This window comes from Diadema setosum, chromosome 18 (genome assembly GCF_964275005.1).
Source record: "Diadema setosum chromosome 18, eeDiaSeto1, whole genome shotgun sequence".
NCBI lineage: Eukaryota > Metazoa > Echinodermata > Echinoidea > Diadematoida > Diadematidae > Diadema > Diadema setosum.
This window is the reverse complement of record NC_092702.1, coordinates 23,168,487-23,192,389: the sequence shown is the minus strand read 5'-3', so window position 1 is coordinate 23,192,389 and position 23,903 is coordinate 23,168,487. Positions and strand designations below refer to the sequence as shown.

The following is a 23,903-nucleotide window of genomic DNA, read 5'->3' as shown; positions in this document are numbered from 1 at the left end:
AGTTTTCATGAGTGTTGAATGAATTCCCCAAACATTCCCAGTAAACTCTCTGTAAGCTTAGATGAAAGAAAGAGTCACATGACCTCATTCATGCATGAATCTATGAATGGTTGTTATAGGTACGTATAAGCGTGTACAAAGGTACATCTACATTGTATGTACAATACACTCTCACAGATGTCAATTCAGTATGGTCACTCTTGGATATCCATTTTTAAGTATGCTGTATTTTGAGGCCTGGGTCACTGATCTGATTTGTTGAGTAGAACTACACTACCTGTGCCATTGTTGTGTGTATGACTTGCTTACTTTTCCAGCTGGAATTCTGGTATAGCTCTCTGCCTTTGTCAACTCTGAATCTGACTTGGACATTGTATTGATCACCTGACATATTCCTGGCCACTTAAAGCAGTAGTACATAGTAGTAGTAATAGTAGTGGTAGTAGTAGTAGTAGTAGTAGTGGTAGCAGCAGTAGCAGTAAGTAGTATGGTAGTAGCAGTAGCAGTAAGTAGTATGGTAGTAGCAGTAGCAGCAGCAGTACAGTAGACTCCCGTTGTAATGAAGTCCTTAGGATCGGCAGTTTGAAATTTCGTTACAATTGAACTAGTAAAAAATAAATAAATTGATAAAGTGGAGAATGTTTACATCATTTTACATTGTTGTACCCAGAATTTTGCTATACCCATGTTCATAATAACAGGCGTACACTGTAGTAGTAGTAGTAGTGGTAGTGGTAGTGGTAGTGGTAGTGGTAGTGGTAGTGGTAGTGGTAGTGGTAGTGGTAGTGGTAGTGGTAGTGGTAGTGGTAGTGGTAGTGGTAGTGGTAGTGGTAGTGGTAGTGGTAGTGGTAGTGGTAGTGGTAGTGGTAGTGGTAGTGGTAGTGGTAGTGGTGTACAGGGCTCGACACTAACGGTGGCCCGGTGGCCCAGGGCCACCAAAAATGAAAGTCGGGCCACATAATTTCAGAAAAGGGCAAATTTGGTGGCCCACCTGGGGCCACCAAAATTTTTTGAAAAGTGTGTCAATAAATTTGTAACTCTTTGCGCCGGAAATGCATAAATGCGTGCAGTGAGTGTGCGACTTATTAAAAAAAAAATGGACTTTTATCAATGTTGGGTTTTTTTCGGGCCACCAATTTTTTCTCTCGGGCCACCAAAAATTTGAAATTGATGATTTTGGTGGCCCCATCGGGCCACCGAAAAATAAAGTTAGTGTCGAGCCCTGGTGTAGTAGTAATCAAGGTAATGATGATGATAGTTGTATAGTATTAACACTAATGGTAGTAGTGATTAATAAGAACAGATGCACAACAGGAGCCAGTTTGCTTTGCTGTATGACAGATTCTGTGCTGTTGCATAACCTTATGCTGTATGTGGTTGGTTGAATCCAGGCATTTGATCCGCTTGAAATGTCTTCATTGACCAGACTCAATCAAGAAGTGTGATGAAGAGGTCAGGTTTGAGCTGACATAGCAGCTGCAAGTGACCATTGGATCAGCAGGTTGCTAATGCCTGCATACATAGATATCAGTGCTCGCCATTGTGTTTGCACAGCCAAACAGAAATGTAGATAGGTGTGGGGTGGATGGAGAGAGGAAAGAATAACAGAAAAGACAGAAAGGAAGACAGAGAACAAGCTACAGAGAAAGGGGGGAGGGGGCTGACTGAGGGAGAGAGAGAGAGGAGGCAGTAGGGGTACATGTAAGTGTCAATGCCCTTTTCTATTTAAAGTGTATGAGCAATGTCGTATTAGATAACCTTTAGGGTGGTGATTATCTCCTTTCCTTAGGGAAAAATCTCTGCTGCAAACTAGTTTTGGGGTGGGGTAAGTTAGTAGAAAGAGTATTCTTCGGTAAGAAAGCGAGTGGTATCAATTGCCCGAAGTGACTGAACAGTCTGCAATGTATGCACTGTCCCATACATTCATGCAATCTTCTCTGCCATTGCTGTAGAATATGCCCTTGGTTGTACACTGTGTAGGCCTTACACGTTGTATGTGTAAATATTTGCAATGTACAATCAATGACCAGGCATAACGCTGAGGAATCCATTATCTCCATTATGTCACACCCAGTTTCTGATTATGAATATGTTTATAAACTAGCTGACCATGCACAACCCTACTTGAAACAAGGATAAAGAAAATGAAACTTTACCAAAGCACTGATTGGTTTATGTCTTTGCTACATGTCTCGTCCATTTGGATGCATTTAATGCTCAACTTTTCGGGGCGGGCTATGATCAGCATTTTGAAACTTGATGAGTACAAAACATGGTTGCATCCCAACTCATCTCATTATGAACAGCATTTGAAATCACTGATTCTACATTGTAAATACACAAATATGTGCGTTTATGTTCACTGTTTTTCCTAATCACATTTACAAGGGAAGCATGAACGCAAAGCACATAATTATAAAGATGTTTGAGGTACACTTGTAATCTCGATGCCTTTCTGGTTCACCCGCCTGGCCACCCACCCTTTCTAGCTCGAGCTCCCTGTTAGTACAGTTTACTGTATGAGACAGTTAATGCTTGCTACAGCTTGCTACAATACACTACGATTTTGTTAACAATTGTCACAAAAAAAAAACAACAACAAACAAAACACTCATGTGACCTATCATTGTCTGAAGCCCACATGGGTTTACTAGTAACGGTAGATAATTTGAATGATTATGATATTAAACTGTATTAATAATAGACATACTAACCAGGTACCAAGTTTAAATATGGACAATGCATACGCTCAATTCAGAACTTTTGATGAGACAGCACATGTCCCAATTCGACCTGCCTGCTTTATAGACCAATATAGCAAACACAAATTTTATTTCTCAAGCTAGAAAAAAACAAAAAAATTAAGCATAAGCAGTGTCTGCGTGAATGGCATTTTGGATCAGGGTTTTGAATCAGTATTTTGAATCTGTGTTTTAAAATGCTGTTTCTGCCTTGGCAAATCGAGCATCAACGCACCCTTAGACAGTTTTGGATATATCCAGTACATCAAGTGTTTCCACAGAGGAAGCGTTTTCATACACAGTGTGATGACTGATCTCTAGCATTTGTATCAGGCAGGGCTCCTGGAGGAGAAGTGCTACCATAAATTTATGTATACAACTCCCCACCATATGCAGAGATTGTTGGAAACATGTCACATGTCCATCTCCTTCCATTTACTCCCCCTCCCCCCCCCCAAAAAAAAGTACCAACAAACAAACAAACACAACAACATAAAAAATGCTGAAATCAAGTCAATAGAAACAAGAGCAAAAGTCAGTTAGTAGTAGCATGATCAACACTTAGTCAATGCAAGGTCCCAAAGCCAGCTATCAGAATGGAACATATTGCCCCCTCCTATTTCTTACTCTTTAGTGGGAAAAAGGTTAACACCACACACGAACGCATGCACACAAATGATGGTAAAACCAGCCACTTTTACCTAGCCTGTTAATGTTTGATGCATTATTTGTGGCATGCATGGCAAAACAAGGAGTTTTCTACAGGCGAGCTAGCAGAGACTAGATATTGGAGCTTGTATGGCTAGGAGTATGGCTGTGGCCTGATGCTGGATTGCCTATTATGTTTGCCCTGTCAGGCAAATTATTACTCGCAGTCTGAAATGCATCATACTCGTCCTAGGCTCAGTTCAAGACTCATCATTTCTACCAGTAAAGCACCTCCCCTTTTAAAAATCAAATGATGCACACATTCTTTTTTTCTTCTTTTTTTTTGGTGCATTCAGGTTTGCATTTGGCATGGACAATGTGAGATCCTTGCATTTGATGTGATTGATAAACAAAACTCACACAAACTACTGAATGAATGTAAAGCTGCTCTAGCCAGGTGGTATTTATCATTGATATGAAACAAAAGTAAGGAATGAGGTAGAATTCAAGAAGCTGTGAATGTTCACAATTACAGATGATGAATAATAATGCACGTAATGATCATGTTATGGGTACTTAGAATCTATTTCAGCGGTCGTGCTTCATCCTGTGAACATTGCCATAACCTTCAATTCTATCTACTTGTACATTGCGTGTGCATACAATGTATGTGTGTGTTTGTGTGTGTGCATGTGTGTATTAAAGGTTTTGAAATACATCTTGAGCATAAAATGTAGCTGCCACGTAGCTGCTGTTAAAGCATTCAGTGGAGATCCTTTGAAAAATATGGCATACAGAGATTTCATAATTTCTGAGCATTTTTTTAGGGGTGGGGATGGGAGAAGGGGGAACTATGTGTAGTCTTTCTCTTGTAATGTATGTGGGTAGTCATCTTATACAACCCACTGGCATTACTGGCCAAGTTGGAAAAATCTGATTTATGGCAATCTTTATTTGTGAGTGTTAGTGCAGCAAAGATAATATTTTGATGTGATGGAGAACACTTATTATGTGCTTTGTATGAGCAGTGCCTCTGACTATGACCCCGTTTACAGTGCGAGGCTCGGCCGCGGCTGAGCCGCGGTCGAGCCCACCTTCATTTCAGTGTAAACGCGCAAAAGGCCAAATGCGAGGCCAAAATTGGCCTCGCATTTGGCCACGCTCTGGAGGTGGTCTCGGCCGTGGCCGAGCCCGGCCTTTTCTCAGTGTAAACGCAAACTGGGCCAAATGCGCGGCCAATATTAGTCTGGCTTCCAAACCCTCTGCCTGTGCTATTTGGCTATTCAGGATATTAACCCACTCAACGTCGACAACTAGTTACTAGTTGTCGACGAAGTATAGTTTAAGGTGGTTTTGTCCTTCAAAGGATTTTTTCCTTCGGCAAAGGCCGTTGCCCGAACGGTGACTTCGTCACCACGGAATTCATTTGGCAAAGGGTCTGAAAACCAGACAATACCAAATTGCGTTTGTTTACAAGCAGAGCGCCTTTACGACAAAATATTGAAAGGTTTGAATCAAAATCTCGGCCGAGCCCGGCAGTGTAAACGGACAAAATTGCGGGGCTCGGCCCCGCAATTGAGGCTGGGCTCGGCCGAGGCTCGGCCCAGCCCTGCACTGTAAACGAGGTCATATTTTGTAGCCACTATTTGATGGCGCTCCTCGTTCAGAATGCAGAGGATGCATAAGTATAGTACCTATTCATTTGGTGTTTTGACATCCGTCATGTTTGAGCTAAGTACTCCCGACACATTTTACAGGTGTTCATGTGTCGGTATGTTTCATGTTGTTAGCAACAGAAGCTCTATGGTATGCTGTGCTCTAAGCTCCCTTTACAGAGTGATGAATGAGAACATATTTCATACAATGTATAGACGGTACCTAAAATGATGAGATTCAGGATGTGAGAAGGTTAAGGTGTGAAATATTACATTGCAAAGATGAAAATATTCAAGCGTTTAATTATTTTGTGCTTGATCAAGGCAATATACATATGAATGAATTTCACTTGTTTATAATATTTTTGCAGAAATATAATACTCCAACAGGATTTGTGCGTTATTATTAGGGGTCAGTCAAGTACAAAATTCCTTGCTCTGTAAAACATCAATTTACCATTATGCAGCGGGGATGCCATGTATAGAAAAAGAGGCACAAAGCTGGGAGGAATTCATGCCATACGTTGTAGTTACATCCTTTAAAGGGTGTGTACAGTTCTGGTTAAGGTGAGGATTTAGCTTTTAACGTTTTGCGAGATATTCAGAAACCACTCTATGAGATGTCAAAGAGCATGCAATTCTAAGGGATGAAAATCGGTTTTGAAATGGCTAAGATATCCAAAAACAAGGTGAAACAAAGAGATCCTAATAAAAGGCGTGGCCTGTAGTCTTTTATTGTTATCACTTTTTTGGGATATCTCAGCCATTTGAAAACCAATTTTCATCAAATAAACGTTGAATTCTTCTTAAAATCACATGCTCTTTCAATTTCATAAGAGGTTTCTCTTTATCTCACTTAGGAATGTTCAAAACATAAATCCCCACCTCAACCAGTACTGTACAGTCCCTTTAAAGCCAAACAATCAAAAGTTGTGCTGCTTTTGTAGGTTGAATGAACTACTTTGAAAAATTATTACTAGTATAGACTGAAAATGGAAGAATGACAAATGGACAATCTGTCCAGAGGGAATTTTTGTTATGATTTATTACCATGCCTCTACATCATGTATATATGTTGCTTGCCAGTTTTTTCCTGGTACGTATTGTTTGTTTCTGTGAGGTACATGTATTTCAAGCACATGCTGAATGAGAGAATGTGTGTCATAATTTGTGATGATTATTTTTGTGAAATCTTACTTAGTATTTGAATTTGAAGTACATGTCATGTGACCACACGTACATGCTTTATATGGGCTGATTAAGTGAGATCATGTGTGGCTCAAATTTCCAGCCAGTTTTGTCCTCATTTGTTTTCTTTTGTTTTCTTTTTAAAAATGTTTAACAATTCTTTAATTTCTGTATCATGCTTATAATGTACTGTACATACTATATTATATATTCGGGGGATAGATATGATTTGTCATGTACCGTAAGTGCAGAATGTTAACATTTGTCATAATTCTGTGACACATTTTCAGCTGTTATCACTAATGTGGGTAACATTAGGTGTTATTAACTCCCCCCCCCCCCCCCCCCATGTACAATATGTAATTGTAAGCCACATTCACACATGGGAGTTATTGGTGTTTGCATTGGAAGGCACCCTAGTGTGTGGACATAGTGTGGCAAGTTACATTATGAGATTAGGATTTTTTTTTGGTGTTTTTTTTTTTTTTTGCATGACATTCACACGAAATTATTGGTAGAATAAAAAAAAAAAAAACAAATCAAGGTGGATCTCAGTCTAGTCTCAAAATGCTGGGGTCCTGCGAAATTTATCAGTGGAGTGTATGTATCAAACATAGCTTTGCTTCCTTTTATAACCCTTTCAACATTTTTCACACAAAGCAGACTATTGACAAATTTGCAATACAAGCTGGAGAAGCAAGCAGGAAAAAGCAAATGAAATGTTGACATGCTGCTGATTGCATTTCAGGTAGGAGAGATTCTTAGACTCACAGCATGAACCCGACCCCCTTTTTTTTTTTTTTTTTTTTTTTTTTTTTTAAAGTCATAGATCACAGACATGACTTTGCTGTTGGATCACAATAGACATTTATATTTGTCATTATTTTATTATTATGGCTATTGATCTCGGCATTTTTTGTGGTTGTCATCATTCAAATAGTTTCCATGTACCTTGTTAACCATTTGAAATTGGTGATATCACAAAAAACATGATTTTTGATTCACAAACTGTGACAGCCATTCAAATAACACGTGCAGGCACTTACTCAGATTGTTTACACACATATATCATGTTCAGGGAATTAATTTTCTTCTCTCTCCCTCTCTCTCTGTTTCTCTTTCTCTTTCTCTCTTTCTGTCTATCTCTCTCTTTCTTGAAATGCATCTTATCACCTTTTACTTCCAACATCAGCTGGAGAAGGAGCTGGAAGGGAAGAAGAAGGAAATAGCCGTCGCCAGGGAACGCCAGATATCACACGACTCGGCGGCCAAGAAAGCCATCAGCCAACTCCAGCATGACATGATCCAGAGGGTTGACAAGGTAACAACATTTCAAAGATATCTCTGCAAGCCCTCTCTTAATTACACATATATATTTTTAGAAATTCAACTCTGCCTACATATCATGTATATCAGTGTTTAAGTCAATTTTGACAGGACTAAGGAAAATGCATCAATTTAACGATATTTGACTTCTGCGAGTGCATACGAATAACACACGTAAAGCTATGAATGTAAATTGGGACTGATTATTGTGTTGACTTAGCTGGTGGAGTTGATACTAGAATGTGCAAAAGGATCCATACTTCAGACAAAAACAGATTCAAAGCCGTGTGTGGATCGCTTGTCTAGCCTATAAAATCTGTCTGAAAGTCATCTAGAGATTGATGTTTATTGTAATTCTACCTCTGCAGGGGAGTGAAGACAAATATCTTGATCAAATGAATCCAAAAAATTAATGATCAATGTGATAAAGGACTGTCTTTTTATTTGTCAGTGTATTTGTTCTATATTTTCACCAGGGATGTTGCCGAGTGTCTCCACCAGTGTTGTGTGAAATACTTACTGCCTAGTTTGTTTTTAGGGAGACATTTAAAGTAGTTGACAGCATCCAAGATCATCCAGCTCCCGTTCTTTTTGCATTTATGACCTTTGGCTATTATCATCATTCCCCCCCCCCCTTTTTTGGGGGGTGGGGGGGGGGATGGGGGGTGGGGGAGTGGGGAGGAAGGATGGGAATAAGCCAATATTTACCAAACAGATGTTCTAGTAAAATTGAATATGAATATTTAGATTCTGTTGCAGAAAATTTTCATTAAATATATGTAGCTGTTGCTGCTAATTGCAGCTATTTTGTTTTTCTAAGAGTTGTGAGGGTATTTCTTAAAACCCTTTCTATCACGTAAAGTGTTGTGAGAAAGAAGATCTCTGACTCTGTTTATGCTGAATTCTGTTCCTAAATATGGTGCCATGCAGTTTCTGGCTGTTAATCATCCTGTGTTATGAATGTGTGAGAATCAAACTGCAGTGAACAATTGTAGCACTTGCCCCTCAGTATGTCTGAGCAAGTTTTATGCTGTTATCTGCATGAAATAGCAAGAAGTTTTATACCAGTAGTCAGTTCCTGATAATGATACCTCCAAAACCCTGTAAAATATGTAGATTGAGAACCCTTAGGGCAAGACAAGAGTTCTTTGCAAGTTTATATAAATGAGCATGGACAAAGGCTAAGAATGTTCTATGGACATGTGAGAAAAATCAAAAGAAATTTATATTCCTTGATTGTGTCATTGTTTGCATTGTTTCTTCATTGTCGATGGTAGTTTTTGTTTCACACATTTACACTCACTTTGTGTGGTGAGAATTTCTGGAGACTACAACCAATGCCAATAGTTAATTTTCTGTATTAATACACTTACACTATTGATTAGCTTATATTGAGAATAACCCCTCCCCCCCCCCCCCAGTAATTTGGTTGATATGATAATTTAGGAGGAGCCCATGAACCCTGAATCAATCCTAAGAGAATATCAATATTGTTACTGTACAGCATGGGTTGCAATGATATCTTATCATTATGCTGTTCAAATGATTGTTGATTGAGGTAATCAGCATCATAATAGCTTTAGTTTTGTGAGTGGTGATTCGTGTTGAAATTTGCTCCAGTCAGCAAACACAGTTATCACAATTTTGAAACCAAGCCCCAACCCAAATCAATATATATTCAAAGCTTTGTTTGAATGCCCGAACCACTTGGTGAGGTCACCAGAATTCCTGTAAAGATCTACATTGATATCATGCTAGTGTTGCTACATGTAACACTTATAGGAGAATGAAGGTGGATTCTATGATGATCAAAACTCAACATTTTGAGAGCCTATACTTTCATTTCCAGAACAGGTAAACATATCAGGAGGCTGAAAGTGAGTGTGTGTCTGTGTTACCAAATATACCTCCACTGGTTACTTCGCATCTGTATACACCATGAACATGGGTGAATGCATGTCTTGGTTAAGATACAAGTACAAATGTAGGTACTACAGAGAGTAGTAAAAATGTATAGTTTCCCCTTCATTAAGGCTACATTTCTCACAATCTTTTGTATGTATTCATTACATTTGTGCTACATTTCCATGCAAGTCTGTGGTTCTTACTGTTGTTTAATGTTCTAATTAGATTTTTAGTATTGTTCCATACTGCAGGCTTTAAATATCACGCTACAATATGCATGGTACACTTGCTTAATCAACTAGGCAGGTATTTGTACTAGCGTTGTGTATGCAAACTTACAGTAACAATACAGGGATTTTGGGTCACTGACTGTGCCTGTCCCTGTGACCAGTCTGTTGTACCATATAGGATCATGTTTAGCAACAGTACAAAGTGTAATCCTTCATGACAGCTGCTGTGTAGTGTTGTGTGTAGGATATGTGTGCATGTGTATATTTGTGTGTATGTATGTGTGTGTGGGGGGGGGGGGAGGGTATGGGGTTGTTATAGATGACTGGGCTGAGGTCGCGTGTTGGTAACTGTCTGTTATGACTCATTCAGTGCCTTGGAACTCTTGTATGCAGGCCCTGATGCATAGAATTTGCTCACTCATGCCAGCCAGCCTGTCAGTCTTCAGGAAAATTTCATGCAATGGAGAGTTAGCATGTGATCTGTCCCTGGTAACAATGCACAATTGTAGGCATAGCAGTGTATCATGTGTGTACAGTGATATTACGTCACAAACTCTAACTGGCAATGGCAAATAAATGTGTCACTGGCATCTCATGCCCAAAATTCAAATTCTACAAAGACAATAGGGAGCTTTAGATTTTGACGTGCGGACGTTTGAGACTACGAGTGCGCTGGACGTTCTCCTCTCCCTGCGTCGTGCGGAAAAATAGCTTTAGATTACGCTGGGATGCAACGTATAAAAAATAAAATCGCGCCCCCATATGATTAGTGCATGAAGAAGCTCTCAAACTGTGCGGACGTGAAAATAGCCCAGTATGCGTAGTGAAAAACTCAGGCGACGCAAGCTAAAAATAGATTGACTTTACGCGCGCTACTGCGCACGCTCAGAACATGTTTTTTTCCTTTGAACGTCCGCGCGTCTAAAATCTAAAGCTCCCTAGTGTCTATATCCATGAAGACACACACAAAAATGGTAATATCTATAGTGAGCCTTACATGGCTACTGTAACGGCATCAAGTGGCACAAATATATGTCACGGCAGACATGTATCGTCGCTGGGGTGACAAGACTTTGTATCTGCAATTTTGGTGAAAATGACTTTTTTGATTAATGGTCAGATAATGGGTTAAGTGGTGTCCTGTCTAAGTCCCACCTGTCTTACCCCATAAATGAAGCCACCACGGCATGTCAAAGGAAAGGCTATCCCATTCACTATAGTGCTTTGGCTGCCATGTTTTTTGGCTCTCCTGAACATTTGACATTTTGTAGATATGAGGTCTTGTCGCCCCAGCAATGGTATCAGTAACCTCTTTTGAGACAGAGCCCAAAACATACAGAGGAAGAAGAGATACTCAAATGAAGAGCAATACAAATCATGTAGGTCTATTTCAAATTTTGTATTAACAGCTGTGTTTGTCAATTCACACGATGCAGTGTCCTAATTGTTAAGATTTCTTCTTTGACTGACACATTTATATAATTTGACACCACTTTTGTTGTTGTTATTGTTGTTTTGTGTGTCCTGCCGACATCTTGCAGGTGAAACAGTTGTATGAGGAGGCGGTGAAGGAGAAAGAGAACATGGTCATCCGGTATGCCAAGAGCGAGAAGGAAAATCTCGATGTGAAGAAGGCCAAGGAGGACCTTGAGAGAAGGCTAAGAGAGGCGGGTCAAGGGTTAGAGGTCATCGTGTCCCACAACAAGCAACTCAAAGCGGAGCGTACCAAACTTCTAAGTGACATTGATGCCAAGGTAAGCTTTCCATTCAGTGTTCTGCAGGACTAGTGGTGGGTCCTGGAAATTTCATGGAGAATAGAAAACCAAGGAAAAATTCATTTTCTTTCTTTCTTTCTTTCTTTCTTTCTTTCTTTCTTTCTTTCTTTCTTTCTTACTATAATGTGTTTGTCTGTTTGTTTATTTATTTATTTATTAATTCATCCATTCATTCATCTATTCATTCATTCATCTATTCATTCATTCATTCATTCATTCATTTGACCAGGTAAAGAGCATCGATTACATATCATAAACATTACAAACGTGAAACAAAAACCAGATGATACATGGTGAATGCTAAGGAATGTCAATGCAGAAATTCAATTATATTTCATATACATAGGATAATTTGTCACTGACTGGATTGTCAATTTTTGCATTTCGCCGTACCCCCTCTTGTAAACTTATTTTCAAAATCATTCGATGATACATTGGACATTGGATAAGATATTTTCAAATTTATGATGCTTAATTTTGAAGTCATGTATGCGTTTCTTTTCCTTCCACCCAGGACCTTGAGATCACGGCCATTGAGAAGGAGAAAGAGGAAATGAAGGATGACGTGGCCTCCGTGGGAATCAAGGTCAAGTGGGCGCAGAACAAGCTCAAGACAGAGTTGGAAAGTCACAAGGTGGGGAAGATCAAGACATCTACTTTTATCCCTTTGACCATTCATGTGCCCAGACATTTTGCTTAACCCTTAAAAGGTGGGTGGGGGGAGGGGAGGGGTGGACCAAATCCGCCCTATTTGTGGTTTTTTCACGATCATTTCCAAAGAGAGAAAAATTGCTCCTTTGGCCTTTTATGACTTTTGAACCTGGAGTCTTGGGCATCTTCTGATACCAAATTTGAGGAATTTGGACTTATTGTTATCAATCCATGGGGTATTTTACAGTCGTGCACACACCACGTATGAAATTTCCTTGCGTGTAAGACATGAATTAGCATGGAATGGGAGGAAATGTATTATGATCACTCTTTTTTAAGTTTGTAAGTTTATTATTCATTTACATAGTCAAGTATTCCATATTCTTGAATATTTGTGTAAAATCTCAAGGTCAAGGTCAAGATCACAGTGTGTTGTACACTTTTTGTTGCTCTTTTCACAACAAAGAGATACATAAGAAATTGCAAAAACAATAGAATAAAAAAGTATTGATTATAGTATAGCCCTTTTTCAGTTTGTTCATTATTAGTCCTTGTTGTAGCAAGATTTTTTTTTCCATAATAATAAGAATCATTCCCTCAACTTACATTGCCATTTTAGACCCAAATACCAATTTTTTGATATAATTTGCATGATAAATGGTTTAAAATAGATTGATTTTGAAAATCCTACGATACAGTCTTGTAGATTTCATCCCAGACAATGGGGGGGGGGGGGGGGGGCCTCCCAATTTCGCATAGCCAAAAAAGGGTTAACTTGTCAACTTTTTGTCAGCATGCATTAACCCATCCAAACCGGATCTGATTTTAACGTTAACAACTTTCTCAGGTGTAGCAAAATACCTTAGTCCAACTGGAAGGCTGCTGCTAGACAATAGGGATTAGAGGGTAACTGTAATCTCTAGTTATTGATTGACAATTTGTCTCCAGAAATCTGCTTCAGTCGGCAAAGAAAGCACTCCAGCATGTGTGCTAACCAGCATACAAAGGACAGAAAGGACCATGAAGGTCTTTTTTTAACTTGTGTAAGACCATTTGATTGAAAGCTAATTTGGACCTTGCATTTTGGCTGCACAACAACACTCGCCTGTGCATCATGACTTATGTATCATGTGCTGGAAGAAAGAATTAGAAGAAATGTGTAGGAATCACTTCACTCGTGGAAAATAGGCAGATCACATAGAGACACTGATTGTTTGTCATTGCTGTTTCTCATTTTGTGTGTGAAGGAAACCAAGGCTAAGCTGGCCAAGACAGAACAGCGTCTGGTGGAGGCCAAAGAGGAGACAGAGCAAATCAGGAAGAACTGTCAGGAGATGATTCGTACTTATCAGGTGGGCTTAACTCTTGAGAGATTTTATACGGTATCCATCATGCTTGATAATAATAAGCCAGTTCGTAGTTCCACTTTGCGTGGGCAGAAACAGGTTGTTGTTGTTGTTTATGTTGGTTATTAAATTCACTGAGATATGCATCTGTGATGTAATGATTATTCATGTCTCGATCCTCAAAAATTGTGCTTGCCAGCACTTTCACCCGACAGCTACGGAGCGTTCATTAAAGCCATGTTTTGGGGAAAATAAATAGAAATGGTTTGTTCATGCATATATACAATTCGAAGCAATGAAATTGATGCTTCCCCTAGTGTAAATTGAGCGGCCATGGTGATTCACAAAAGTTTCATGCTGCGAAAAAGGCAGTTGGCTCCAGGTCGTGGAAGTTCCATGCATTGAATCTTTTTGGGTTTTACAGTAATTGCGAACTGGCTTGTTTCAAGGTAGCATATTCTCGTATCCTTGTGCAAGAGGTTTGGTTCCCCTCAAACAGTCGTAATCTTCAGACTGAAGACATGGGGTATAAAAGCCTTGAGTACCTAGAGATTCCTTTCAGTGACAGCTATCACCCTCTATTGGAAGCAACCATGTTCCCTCTATCGCTCTAGAGATTAAATTGCAGAATGGGATGGTATAGGGATATATAAGGAACAACATAAAAAACATAGAAAATACATTTTCACATGTGTTCAAGTGGGGGCAGCCTCACATGTTTCAGTGAATTTTTTTTTTTCTTTGCAGGAATAAAAGCGGATGGGTCCAGGCTAAAGGGTTGAATTTGGTTCTGACTGTGGTGTCGACATTCTTTAGTATGATGTTGCTTGGTTAAAAAGAATCGGAGTAGAGGCACTGAAGTGTTCTGCAGATAGATTAGCTTCAAACACATGCACAAGTGTATTCTAATCTTTATGTGTATATCTTTATCTGTTGCAAAGGTGATTTCTGGCATCCAAAAATGCTTGTCTGAGGCTTGCCCAACACATCAAGCCTAATGGCATGAAGAAATCATGGTCTCCAATTATTGAAGTGTATTTAATTGGAACAAATGGGTCAAATTTTGTTGATTGGGAAAGGGGGGGGGGGGGATGGAGTGAAACCGGTACCCATGGACTTAAAAAAGGCATATATGTAGGTGAAATGGCCCATTGCAAAGTGATTACCCATCCATGAGTACGTCATCACAATTTTTCCCCTCTGCCCTTTTCAGGAATCGGAAGAGATCCGCTCCAATTCGCTGGACATCAAGCTAAAGGAGAAAGAGGAAGAGCTCAAGCAGCAATTTCAGGAGAAAGAAGATCACATGGAAGTAAGTATCACCCCTGTTTCTCTGACAGTTTCTGCAACAAGCCCCCCCCCCCCCCCCCAATCCCCTTTCTAAGGTTGACCACTGCTATTTTATCATTATATTCTAGGTTGGCCTGTATTCTGTAGTTGTTGTTTCACTGCAAATTACTACCTTGGAATAGAAATTTGATGTTTGGTCCAAACTGAAATAAAAATATAGGGCAGAGTGTGTAGTTCAGGAGCATGTTAAGTATGTGGGATGTTCATGAAGTAGATGTACTATGGTATGCATTTGTAAGGTAAACTCCCTTTCATCATTCTCATCGTTTGATTTCTTTTTTTTTTCCCCCTCAAAGTTATTGAGTGATGCCATCATGAGAAATGTATGTTAGAATGCCTGCATTTCATAATGTTATAAATGTTATGACCTTGGTCTTGTGGCTGTCACTAGTCAAGCTTTTTGTGACAACTGAAATGACAGTACCAGTCTTTTCTTGCGTTGTTTTGTTTCTCCAGTCATCAGGATATTTCATGTTTCCTTTACTGATGTGACTATAGCTAATTATCACTCAACATCAGTTAGCATTTCCCCACTTGCACTTTTGTGGCTAAGTTTAGCATGATATGTATACATATACTATAAAAGGAGACATGTTTGTTTACACAGCCAGTGTTCTACCTTTTTTCTCTATCTAATGGAGTGATGAAAACTGAACGTAATTGCTAAATGTAAGAGGGATTAGTATGTTGCTGTTGTTGTTGTTTTGTTCATTATGATATGTGAAATATATGTAGTTTTTTTGTTGTTGCTTGTTTATCTGTGTGTTCAAAGTACCTTTGTGTATGTGAGAATATTTAAAGGGGATCTATTGTGATATGTTATCTATCGCATTTGACGTGCTCTGTGCTGTTCCTTTTGCACCAGATTCACAACACACGGCTAAAGGAGCTGGAAGCATTAAAGAAGGCTCATCAAGAGGCTCTGTCTGAGCTCGACTCTCTCAAAGTGAAGGTCAGACTTGACTCCTCAGAGCACCGTTTCATGAAAGTTGTCACCCCTGACAAGTTGTCAATCTCTGACAATTTCAGTGAAAATCCTTGGTTTTTGATTGGCTTAGAAGCTCTTGTCACTGACTGTTACTATGGTGATTATCAAAGACTGACAACTTGTCAGGGCTGACAACTTTCATGAAACGGTGCCCTTTTCCAAGAAGTCAAGAAGTCGAACATCTTTAAAGACACTGTAAACACTCAGGTGACTCAATTTTAAAGGATTGTCGACAGAATCATTGCCAACGGAGCTCTTTGGTGAATTTGGAAATGAATGAAGAAAATGCTCAAGCCTGCAAAGTGCTTGAAAATTATCCTGTAAATTGCTAGGCATCTGCAAGCAAAGATTGCCAGTAAAAATGTTTACTAGATGGTTTGTTCTAGTGCTACCATCAGTGGACAGAGAGAGAGAAAAAAAAATGACTGTAGTTATTTAAAGGACAAGTTCACCTTCATAAACATAAGGATTGAGAGAATGCAGCAATATTAGTAGAACACATCAGTGAAAGTTTGAGGAAAATTGGACAATCGATGCAAAAGTTATGAATTTTTAAAATTTTTGTGTTGGAAACGCTGGATGAGGAGACTACTAAGTCTCGTGATGTCATATGAGTACAACAGTATAAACAAAATGTAAAGAAAATTCAACATATTTTCACTTTTTCGCATAATAAAAGAGCACCTGACTTGCCTCTTTCTAAAGGCAATGGGAATAATATTACCCATAACATATGTCAGTAACGAATCAAGGGAATGTGTACTTTTTTCCAAAAGATAAAATTTTGTGAAATTCTCTTTATATTTTCCTTATATTGTTGTACGCATGTGACATCATACACTGCAGTAGTCTTCTCATCCAGGGGTGACTGCACAAAAACTTCAAAAATTCATAACTTTTGAACGGATTGTCCGATTTTCCTCAAACTTTCAATGATGTGTTTTACTAATATTGCTACATTCTCTCAATCCTTATGTTAATGAAGGTGAACTTGTCCTTTAATCTAGTCACTGAGGTGTTTACTTCTTTGAAGTATGTGGTTGGGTTAGGGGGGATTGTTTGAGGGATAGAGAGGGATGATGAGATGGTAGGGACTTACAGCTGTCAGTCTTATGGTTTGCTTGCTTACAAGTGTCCATTGCTTCCTTTGTGGCCAAGTGAAATGAATCATTTCAATTCAATTTAATTCAGTGTGCTGCCCATTTTCAACTGCAATTTTCTTCCAATTTCATCTTTACAAATTAAAGCCACTGGTAAGGAATGGGAGTGATAATGCACAAAGGGAAGTTCAATCGATCTTGAAATTTCTTCTTAGAATACAATGTAGCTGAATGTTTGGAAGTTCAAGTGTACTTGATCATGAAACTGTAAGAGCGTTCCTTTGTGTATTACTGTGTAAAATTATATTTTATGTGAACCATTGGTTTTTATTCCTGAACTCTGGACAGTTAAGTCCTAACAGCCTACAGTCATGCACTATCCAATTAATCGCTGTGGCACAGAGAAATTTGTGTCCTGATTATCATTCGTCTCATTAATCCTTTTCATCCCTCAAACAATTCTCCCTCCCCCTTCCCTCCTGATTCTGCAGAGCAAGTGTTTGGAAGATGAGCGTCTGCACACAGAGGGCCTGCTGAATCAGTTCAAAGGTTTGCTCAACTCACAGAAGGAGGAGAACAGGAAACTCTCCAAGCAGATGGAGGAGCTGAAGTCACTCAAGAGGAAACTTGATGAGTAAGGACTGGTCCTAATTACCTCCGCCAAGGGAGGAGGTTATGTTTTCTTCGGTGTTGGTTTGTTTGTCCATGTGCAAAATAACTCAAATAGTAGCGAACAGAATTGCATAAAACTTACAGGAAAGGTTGAGAATGATACAAGTAACAAATGATTAAATTTTGGTAGTGATCCGGGAATTTTTATGGATTTTATGAAGGATTTTTGATATTTTGGCAGGTAGGGTCATGAACTTGGGAGTTCAAGTTGCCTGTATTTGAGGTTTGCATACACGCACAAAAGTGCATGCTCTAGTTTCTGCTAGGGCAAGGGTGAGGCGCAGCGCAACTGAGGGTTTATGACGCAACAAAAGGCTTCTATATTGGGAAAGTTGGCGTATTTTCAGCATGCATTACATTGTATGTGTGAAAGTCACTGCTCTCTATGGAAGAACAAGATCAGTATTGAAAAAAAAAAAAAAAACTGCTTGGCAGAGGTCTGAGCTCTCGGAGTGCTTTTCTAGTTTGCTGGTGTGATATTGCTCTTATTTTTAAACCTTTGCTCCAGCCATGAAAATAGATAACTGGGTATAGAAAAATTGTAATGTTTAAGGTGGTAGTGGCCCAATTTCACATTTCTATCTTCTTCTTGGAAATGTATGGTCCAATTTTCACCAAACTTGGCCAGAATTTTTGCTATAATGGTAAATATATTTGTGCAAATAGGCACCATCTGCATGTGCCCAGAACCCCCAAATGTGAGAATTTGTAAAAAGTAATTTTCTATTCAACCACAATGTACAAGTGTACATTGGTGAATGTACTTTCAGGTTTGTTTATGGCAGATCCAGGGGTGAGCCCCTTTGGGGCCTGAATAAAATTGGGAACCAGTTTTCACATTTTGATCTTCATTTTTGAAAACTCATGGTCACACTTTTGCAAACTTGGCAGGTGTTATTGCTAGTATGATAGAATACACAAATGGACACCATGCCCTCCTGGCAGATACAGAGTATGTTTTGTTCAGAAGTTACAGAGGACGGATAATCTTATTAATGCCCACTTGAGTAATGCGCTTTATTCATTTTAAAAAAATGGTGACACGATTTTGCTTCCATGGCAGCCATTTTTACAAGATTCCAAGGCCACTGCCAGCTCCAAGCTTGCTGAACCACACATCCACAAACAATTGCGATGCATTTATAATACGCAGGCAATACAGCTGAGGGTAGAGGAGCATTTGTTTGTATCAGTCATTAGTATACTAACGCTATATCACCATTTATAATTGTTCCTAGCAACACTTATTTTGCATGCATCATTCTCTTGCCCACCCAGGTCCAAGCAGACAGTGGCAGCGCTGGAGCTCAAGCTGAACTCCCAGAAGCAAGAAGGCACAGACCTGGAGTCTGAGCTGGAGACTAGCAGACAGAAGGAGGCAGAGCTTCTGCAGTTCACTGAGAAGATGACTGCCACAAACGCTGCTTTGCATTCAGAGAACTCTGCCCTGAATTCCAAGGTATGAGTCTTTTGTTTATTTTTACTGATCAATAGTAATTGTTGGTAAAGAGTTCACGGAGAAGATAGCAGCTACGCATCCTGTTCTGTACTTGGATTTAAAAAAAAAAAAAAAAAAAAAACCAAAACAAAACAGCTTCCCTGCTGAATTCCAGGGTAGAATTCTGTTCTGATGGTAATGATTATCTGTACAAAGTGTTCTGCCACATTGAGCCCTTTAAAGTATATCTGTGCCATGGAATTGATGGATTGTTATGCATCTTATTTTACAGGCAACTCCCATTATAACAAAGTCGTCGGATCAGCAGTGCTCTTTCATTATATCAAAATTTCACTATAGCCAAACAATGAGCAGTATAAAGACATATAGATGAATAATTTGGGGACCTGAATTATTTACTTCATTGTATCAAGATTTTCATTATAACCATGTTTGTTAAAATGGGAGTGCACTGTGTTTTATAAATTCAGGTTGACACTTTGACGGAAGAGTGCCGAAATCTGAAGGTGGAACTGGAGGAAGCCAAAACTCAGATTTCACAGCTGGTGAGTATCTGTGCCATCATAGCATTTGATGGTCATTCCTATATACCAACTCTCTTGGTACCTCATCAGGTGAGGGAAATAGCACAGTTGTCTGTTTGGAAAAGTGCACTTCCTGAAGGGATGGTTCTCTGTGAATTTTGAATCAGTTCTATTTTTAAACCACGGGCCCATTTAGTGTATACGTAGGCTTTGTTTGCTTAGGTTGTCCATATAATTATATATCTGTACACCACAAGAACATAATTACTTTTTGTGGATTTCTTTTGTTATTATTATACCCCCGCCAAACGAAGTTTGAAGGGGGTATATAGGAATCAGCGGACGGTCGGTCGGGCGGTCGGTCCGTTGCAAATCTTGCGTCGCGAACTACTTCCTCAGTTTTCAACCGATTCCCATAAAACTTGGCACAGATGTGTGCCTTGGGTTGTAGATGTGCAAAACGTATTTTTTGACAGTACCCAAAAGTACGTTGCCATGGTAACGGCATATAATGGGCAAAAATGGGTACAAATCTTGCGTCGCGAACTACTTCCTCAGTTTTCAACCGATTCCCATAAAACTTGGCACAGATGTGTGCCTTGGGTTGTAGATGTGCAAGACGTATTTTTTGACAGTACCCAAAAGTACGTTGCCATGGTAACGGCATATTATGGGCAAACATGGGTACAAATCTTGCGTCGCGAACTACTTCCTCAGTTTTCAACCGATTCCCATAAAACTTGGCACAGATGTGTGCCTTGGGTTGTAGATGTGCAAGACGTATTTTTTGACAGTACCCAAAAGTATGTTGCCATGGTAACGGCATATTATGGGCAAAAATGGGTACAAATCTTGCGTCGCGAACTCCTCCCACAGTTTTTGATCAATTTTTATGAAATTAGGTACAGATGTTCATCTGAATATGTTAATGTGCAAGACACATATTTCCGCAGTGGCAAAAAGTGCGTTGCCATGGTAACGGCATGTTATTGGTAAAATATAGGGCAAAATGCTTCATGGCAAAACTGCTTCATCAGTGTTCTTCCAATTCTCATGGAATTCATATTGAATGTTTGTCTTAGGATATAGGTCAGCATGACACATTTCTTGACAGTGACAAAAAGTATGTTGCCATGGTAACAGCTCACATATTATGAGCCAAAATGATGGAAAATTTTGTGTTGCAAACTACTTCCTCAGTTTTTGCCCAATTTCCATGAAACTTGGTACAGATGTGTGCCTTTGGTTGTAGATGTGCAAGACGCATTTTTCGACAGTACCCGAAAGTACGTTGCCATGGTAACGGTATATTAATGGCAGAAGATCAAGGAAAGATCTTGCGATTTAACTACTTCCTCAGTTTTTTGACCAAAGCTTATCAAATGTTGTTTTGACCAAAGCTTATGAAATGTTGTTTGGCGGGGGTATAACCAGTCGCTGTAGCGACATTTCTAGTTGGAACTTGTGCAGAAATACTACATTAATTGTGGATATGCTGATTAAAGTATTTGGTGAAATGCCCAAGGTCAAAGGTGTAACTTCATGAAATAAGTGCTTAGAATGTACGTAGAATTTATCAGGCATATTTAATCTTCAGATAGGTATGTCCAGTGGCAAGATGATTTGGTGGGAAGGAAAGAAATGAATACACAAATGTTTTGCAATGAGAGATGTGGTAGTTCACAATACAGCATCAGAAATCACTGGAAACTGACTCTTTACTGCAAGAAGCATTTGGAATATTCAAAGTCTAGCAACAGCTGTTTTGAAGTATCTGTTTTGAATGAAAATTTTGTTGTGAAGTGCTGGCCTTGTATTAAAAACAAACAAAAAGAAGTCTGTCTGGGTAGTTCTTCATTCTGTGTTGCTTTGCTGTAGTAGGAGAAGCTTTGATGACCTCAAGGTCATCAAAGGTCTCGTGACCCTGTGGAAGAACAGACATATTTTGAAAAAATGACTGAACAGGCAATCCCCCGTTTCTTCTGTTTTATTATGCAATGTATATGCAACTTGTAATGTGTGTATTTTTATATGAAGACGGAAATAAAAACAAACAAACAACAACAAGGTAACGATTACTCTCATTGTATCCACCCCTCCCCCATGTGCAGTCCGCGGACTTGAATCAGGAGAGGCAGTATCGGGAGCGGGAGGCGGCCCTCCTCTCCGCCAGGCTGAGTGAGAAGTCTAAGGCTCTGGATCAGGTCAAAGTTCAGCTGAGTGACGCCAAGGATGAAACAAAGACTCTGAAGAGGAAACACGCAGCAAACATGAAGGTACTGTATACACTGTTATTTTCGCATACAGATATTTTCGCAAATAACGAGGTCATAGACATTTTCGCGCGATGTTTTTTTTTCGCGAATCAATGCCGATGCTTACGTTAATGCTCTATTAACACAGTGCATGGAGACATTTTTGCGTGTTGTTTAATTCGCGATCCAACTGTGATTCGCAAAATTCGCGAAAATTAAACCCTCGCGAAAATAACAGCTTATACAGTAACAGCCCTCCGTAAACACAAATATTTGTTGCATTGTCCATTGGGAAACTGGGTTCTATCGAGCAATGTCAACTATGCATTGGGGGTGAGGGTAACGGCTACTGTAAAACCATAAGTTTTCACGTGCATAAAACTTTTTCGAATTTTGCGAGGAGCCATGATTTGTGAAGGAAAATGCATGTGAAAGGTTTTGTCTACACAATGCATTGAGTACTAGTGGCAATTTGCGAAAGTTTCATTGCTGTGAAAAAGGTCATCAGCTCAAATTTGGGAAAGTTTCATGCCGCGAATATTTTTGTTTTTTAGGTATCCTTTGAACGAGAATTATACTTGTATTCATTGTGCATGAAAGAACTGGACTCTATCTAGCAATCTCTCATGCATTGAGATTAACAGACTTTCTTGCAATGCCAACCCTCTACCCAACAACTTTGATCCAGGTAATGCAGATGTGCCAAATATCATTGTCTTCTGCCTGTCTGTAAGTGAAAACGCAGGATACATTGTACATCAGCCGAGTGCTTTCTGCTTGTATGGCATAGTAAATTATATTTGACTTCATACCATGACACGAGTTCTTTATATGCCACAAGATGCTAGGTTTGATGGCTGTTACCACGTGACTGAGATGAACCACAGTGGCTGGAATTGACTGCCACTTGGGTGTGCAAGATATGTATATATCGCATTTGCTTTAGTCCGCAGGGTCAATTTAAACTACCTTCTGTAATTTTTACTAGTGAGTTGGTGTCATATGTGTGTTTTCCAGTGTATGTAAGTCTTGACATTTCATCAGTCATTTGACTATTAACATACATTTCATTTGTACTGTATATTAAATTTGTGAGCCTCTTGATAATAACGGATATGCTACTTAGCAATGGTCTAAATTTACTGAATCAAAGAGCAATGTCTTCTTGTACTTTTTCTTTCACATCAGGACCTGACAAGGCAACTCCAGCACGCCAAGAAGAAGATTGACACAATGGAGGCAGACAGCGGCAACCCTGGAAATAGCAAGGACGCTTTCAGCTCGGAGTCACGGACGAGCTCAACGGGATCCCTGGACACACTGGGCAACAGCGCCATCAACGGCGGCACAGCGAACATCTCGTCCGGTAGCAGCGGCAGTGGAAGTGTAGGGAGACATGAGGACTCCCCCCAAGCAGGCCAGGTGAGATTTACCCCCTAATCCTAAGTTTGCTCTCAAAATTAGAGGTGTAAACAGTATCCGGGTGATCCCTTGTAATTGTTATCTGTTGAGTGTTTCTTTAGTCAATGCTTTGGTGTTAAGCCTTCAGAAGCAAGTTATGTTTGAGATGTGAGATGAATAACAGTAGTTGATACCAGCAGAGGCCTTTTTGAAATGACAAATTAATTTGGGATGGGGGGGGGGGGAGAATCCAACATGCAGAGAATACATGTTACAGTTAGCATCATGAGTACACAGTGACTCTATGCCAATGAATAATTTAACAGGCATACTCCATGTGTACCTTGACTTTGAACATGTTGCAGTTAGAATGGTGAAACTTTTATTAAGATTGGGCACACATAAAGCCTTTTCACAAAGCAGTGATATATATTTGTCATTTTAACATTGGTACATTACAAGAAGCCTAAAAAATCAAACTGAAGAACATCACAATTTATTACAGTGGAATGTCTCATCATTTCTGATATCATTGACACCTGGAGTGACAAAAATTTTGACATACACAGTTTTGTACATGTATTTGAAGTACTTTTTTTGCCATTAACCTTCAGTAACACATGATGTGATAAATGTCCCAACAACATTCTGCTGTAAACTTAAGATGTTTTTATAATCGATAATGCTAC

General features: G+C 39.4%; 1 protein-coding gene across 1 annotated transcript in view; it reads left to right on the top strand.

Annotated features, from left to right (window-relative positions):
- LOC140241636 (coiled-coil domain-containing protein 186-like) overlaps window positions 1–23,903 on the top strand; it is a 40,232-nt gene that overhangs the window by 4,309 nt on the left and 12,020 nt on the right. The window contains exons 3-13 of the mRNA XM_072321376.1: window positions 7,425–7,553; window positions 11,235–11,447; window positions 11,983–12,102; window positions 13,367–13,471; window positions 14,679–14,777; window positions 15,681–15,767; window positions 17,395–17,537; window positions 18,854–19,034; window positions 19,505–19,579; window positions 21,670–21,834; window positions 23,002–23,235. Of these exons, the coding sequence (XP_072177477.1) occupies window positions 7,425–7,553; window positions 11,235–11,447; window positions 11,983–12,102; window positions 13,367–13,471; window positions 14,679–14,777; window positions 15,681–15,767; window positions 17,395–17,537; window positions 18,854–19,034; window positions 19,505–19,579; window positions 21,670–21,834; window positions 23,002–23,235 (1,551 nt within the window). The remainder of the gene's footprint in view (window positions 1–7,424; window positions 7,554–11,234; window positions 11,448–11,982; window positions 12,103–13,366; window positions 13,472–14,678; window positions 14,778–15,680; window positions 15,768–17,394; window positions 17,538–18,853; window positions 19,035–19,504; window positions 19,580–21,669; window positions 21,835–23,001; window positions 23,236–23,903) is intronic.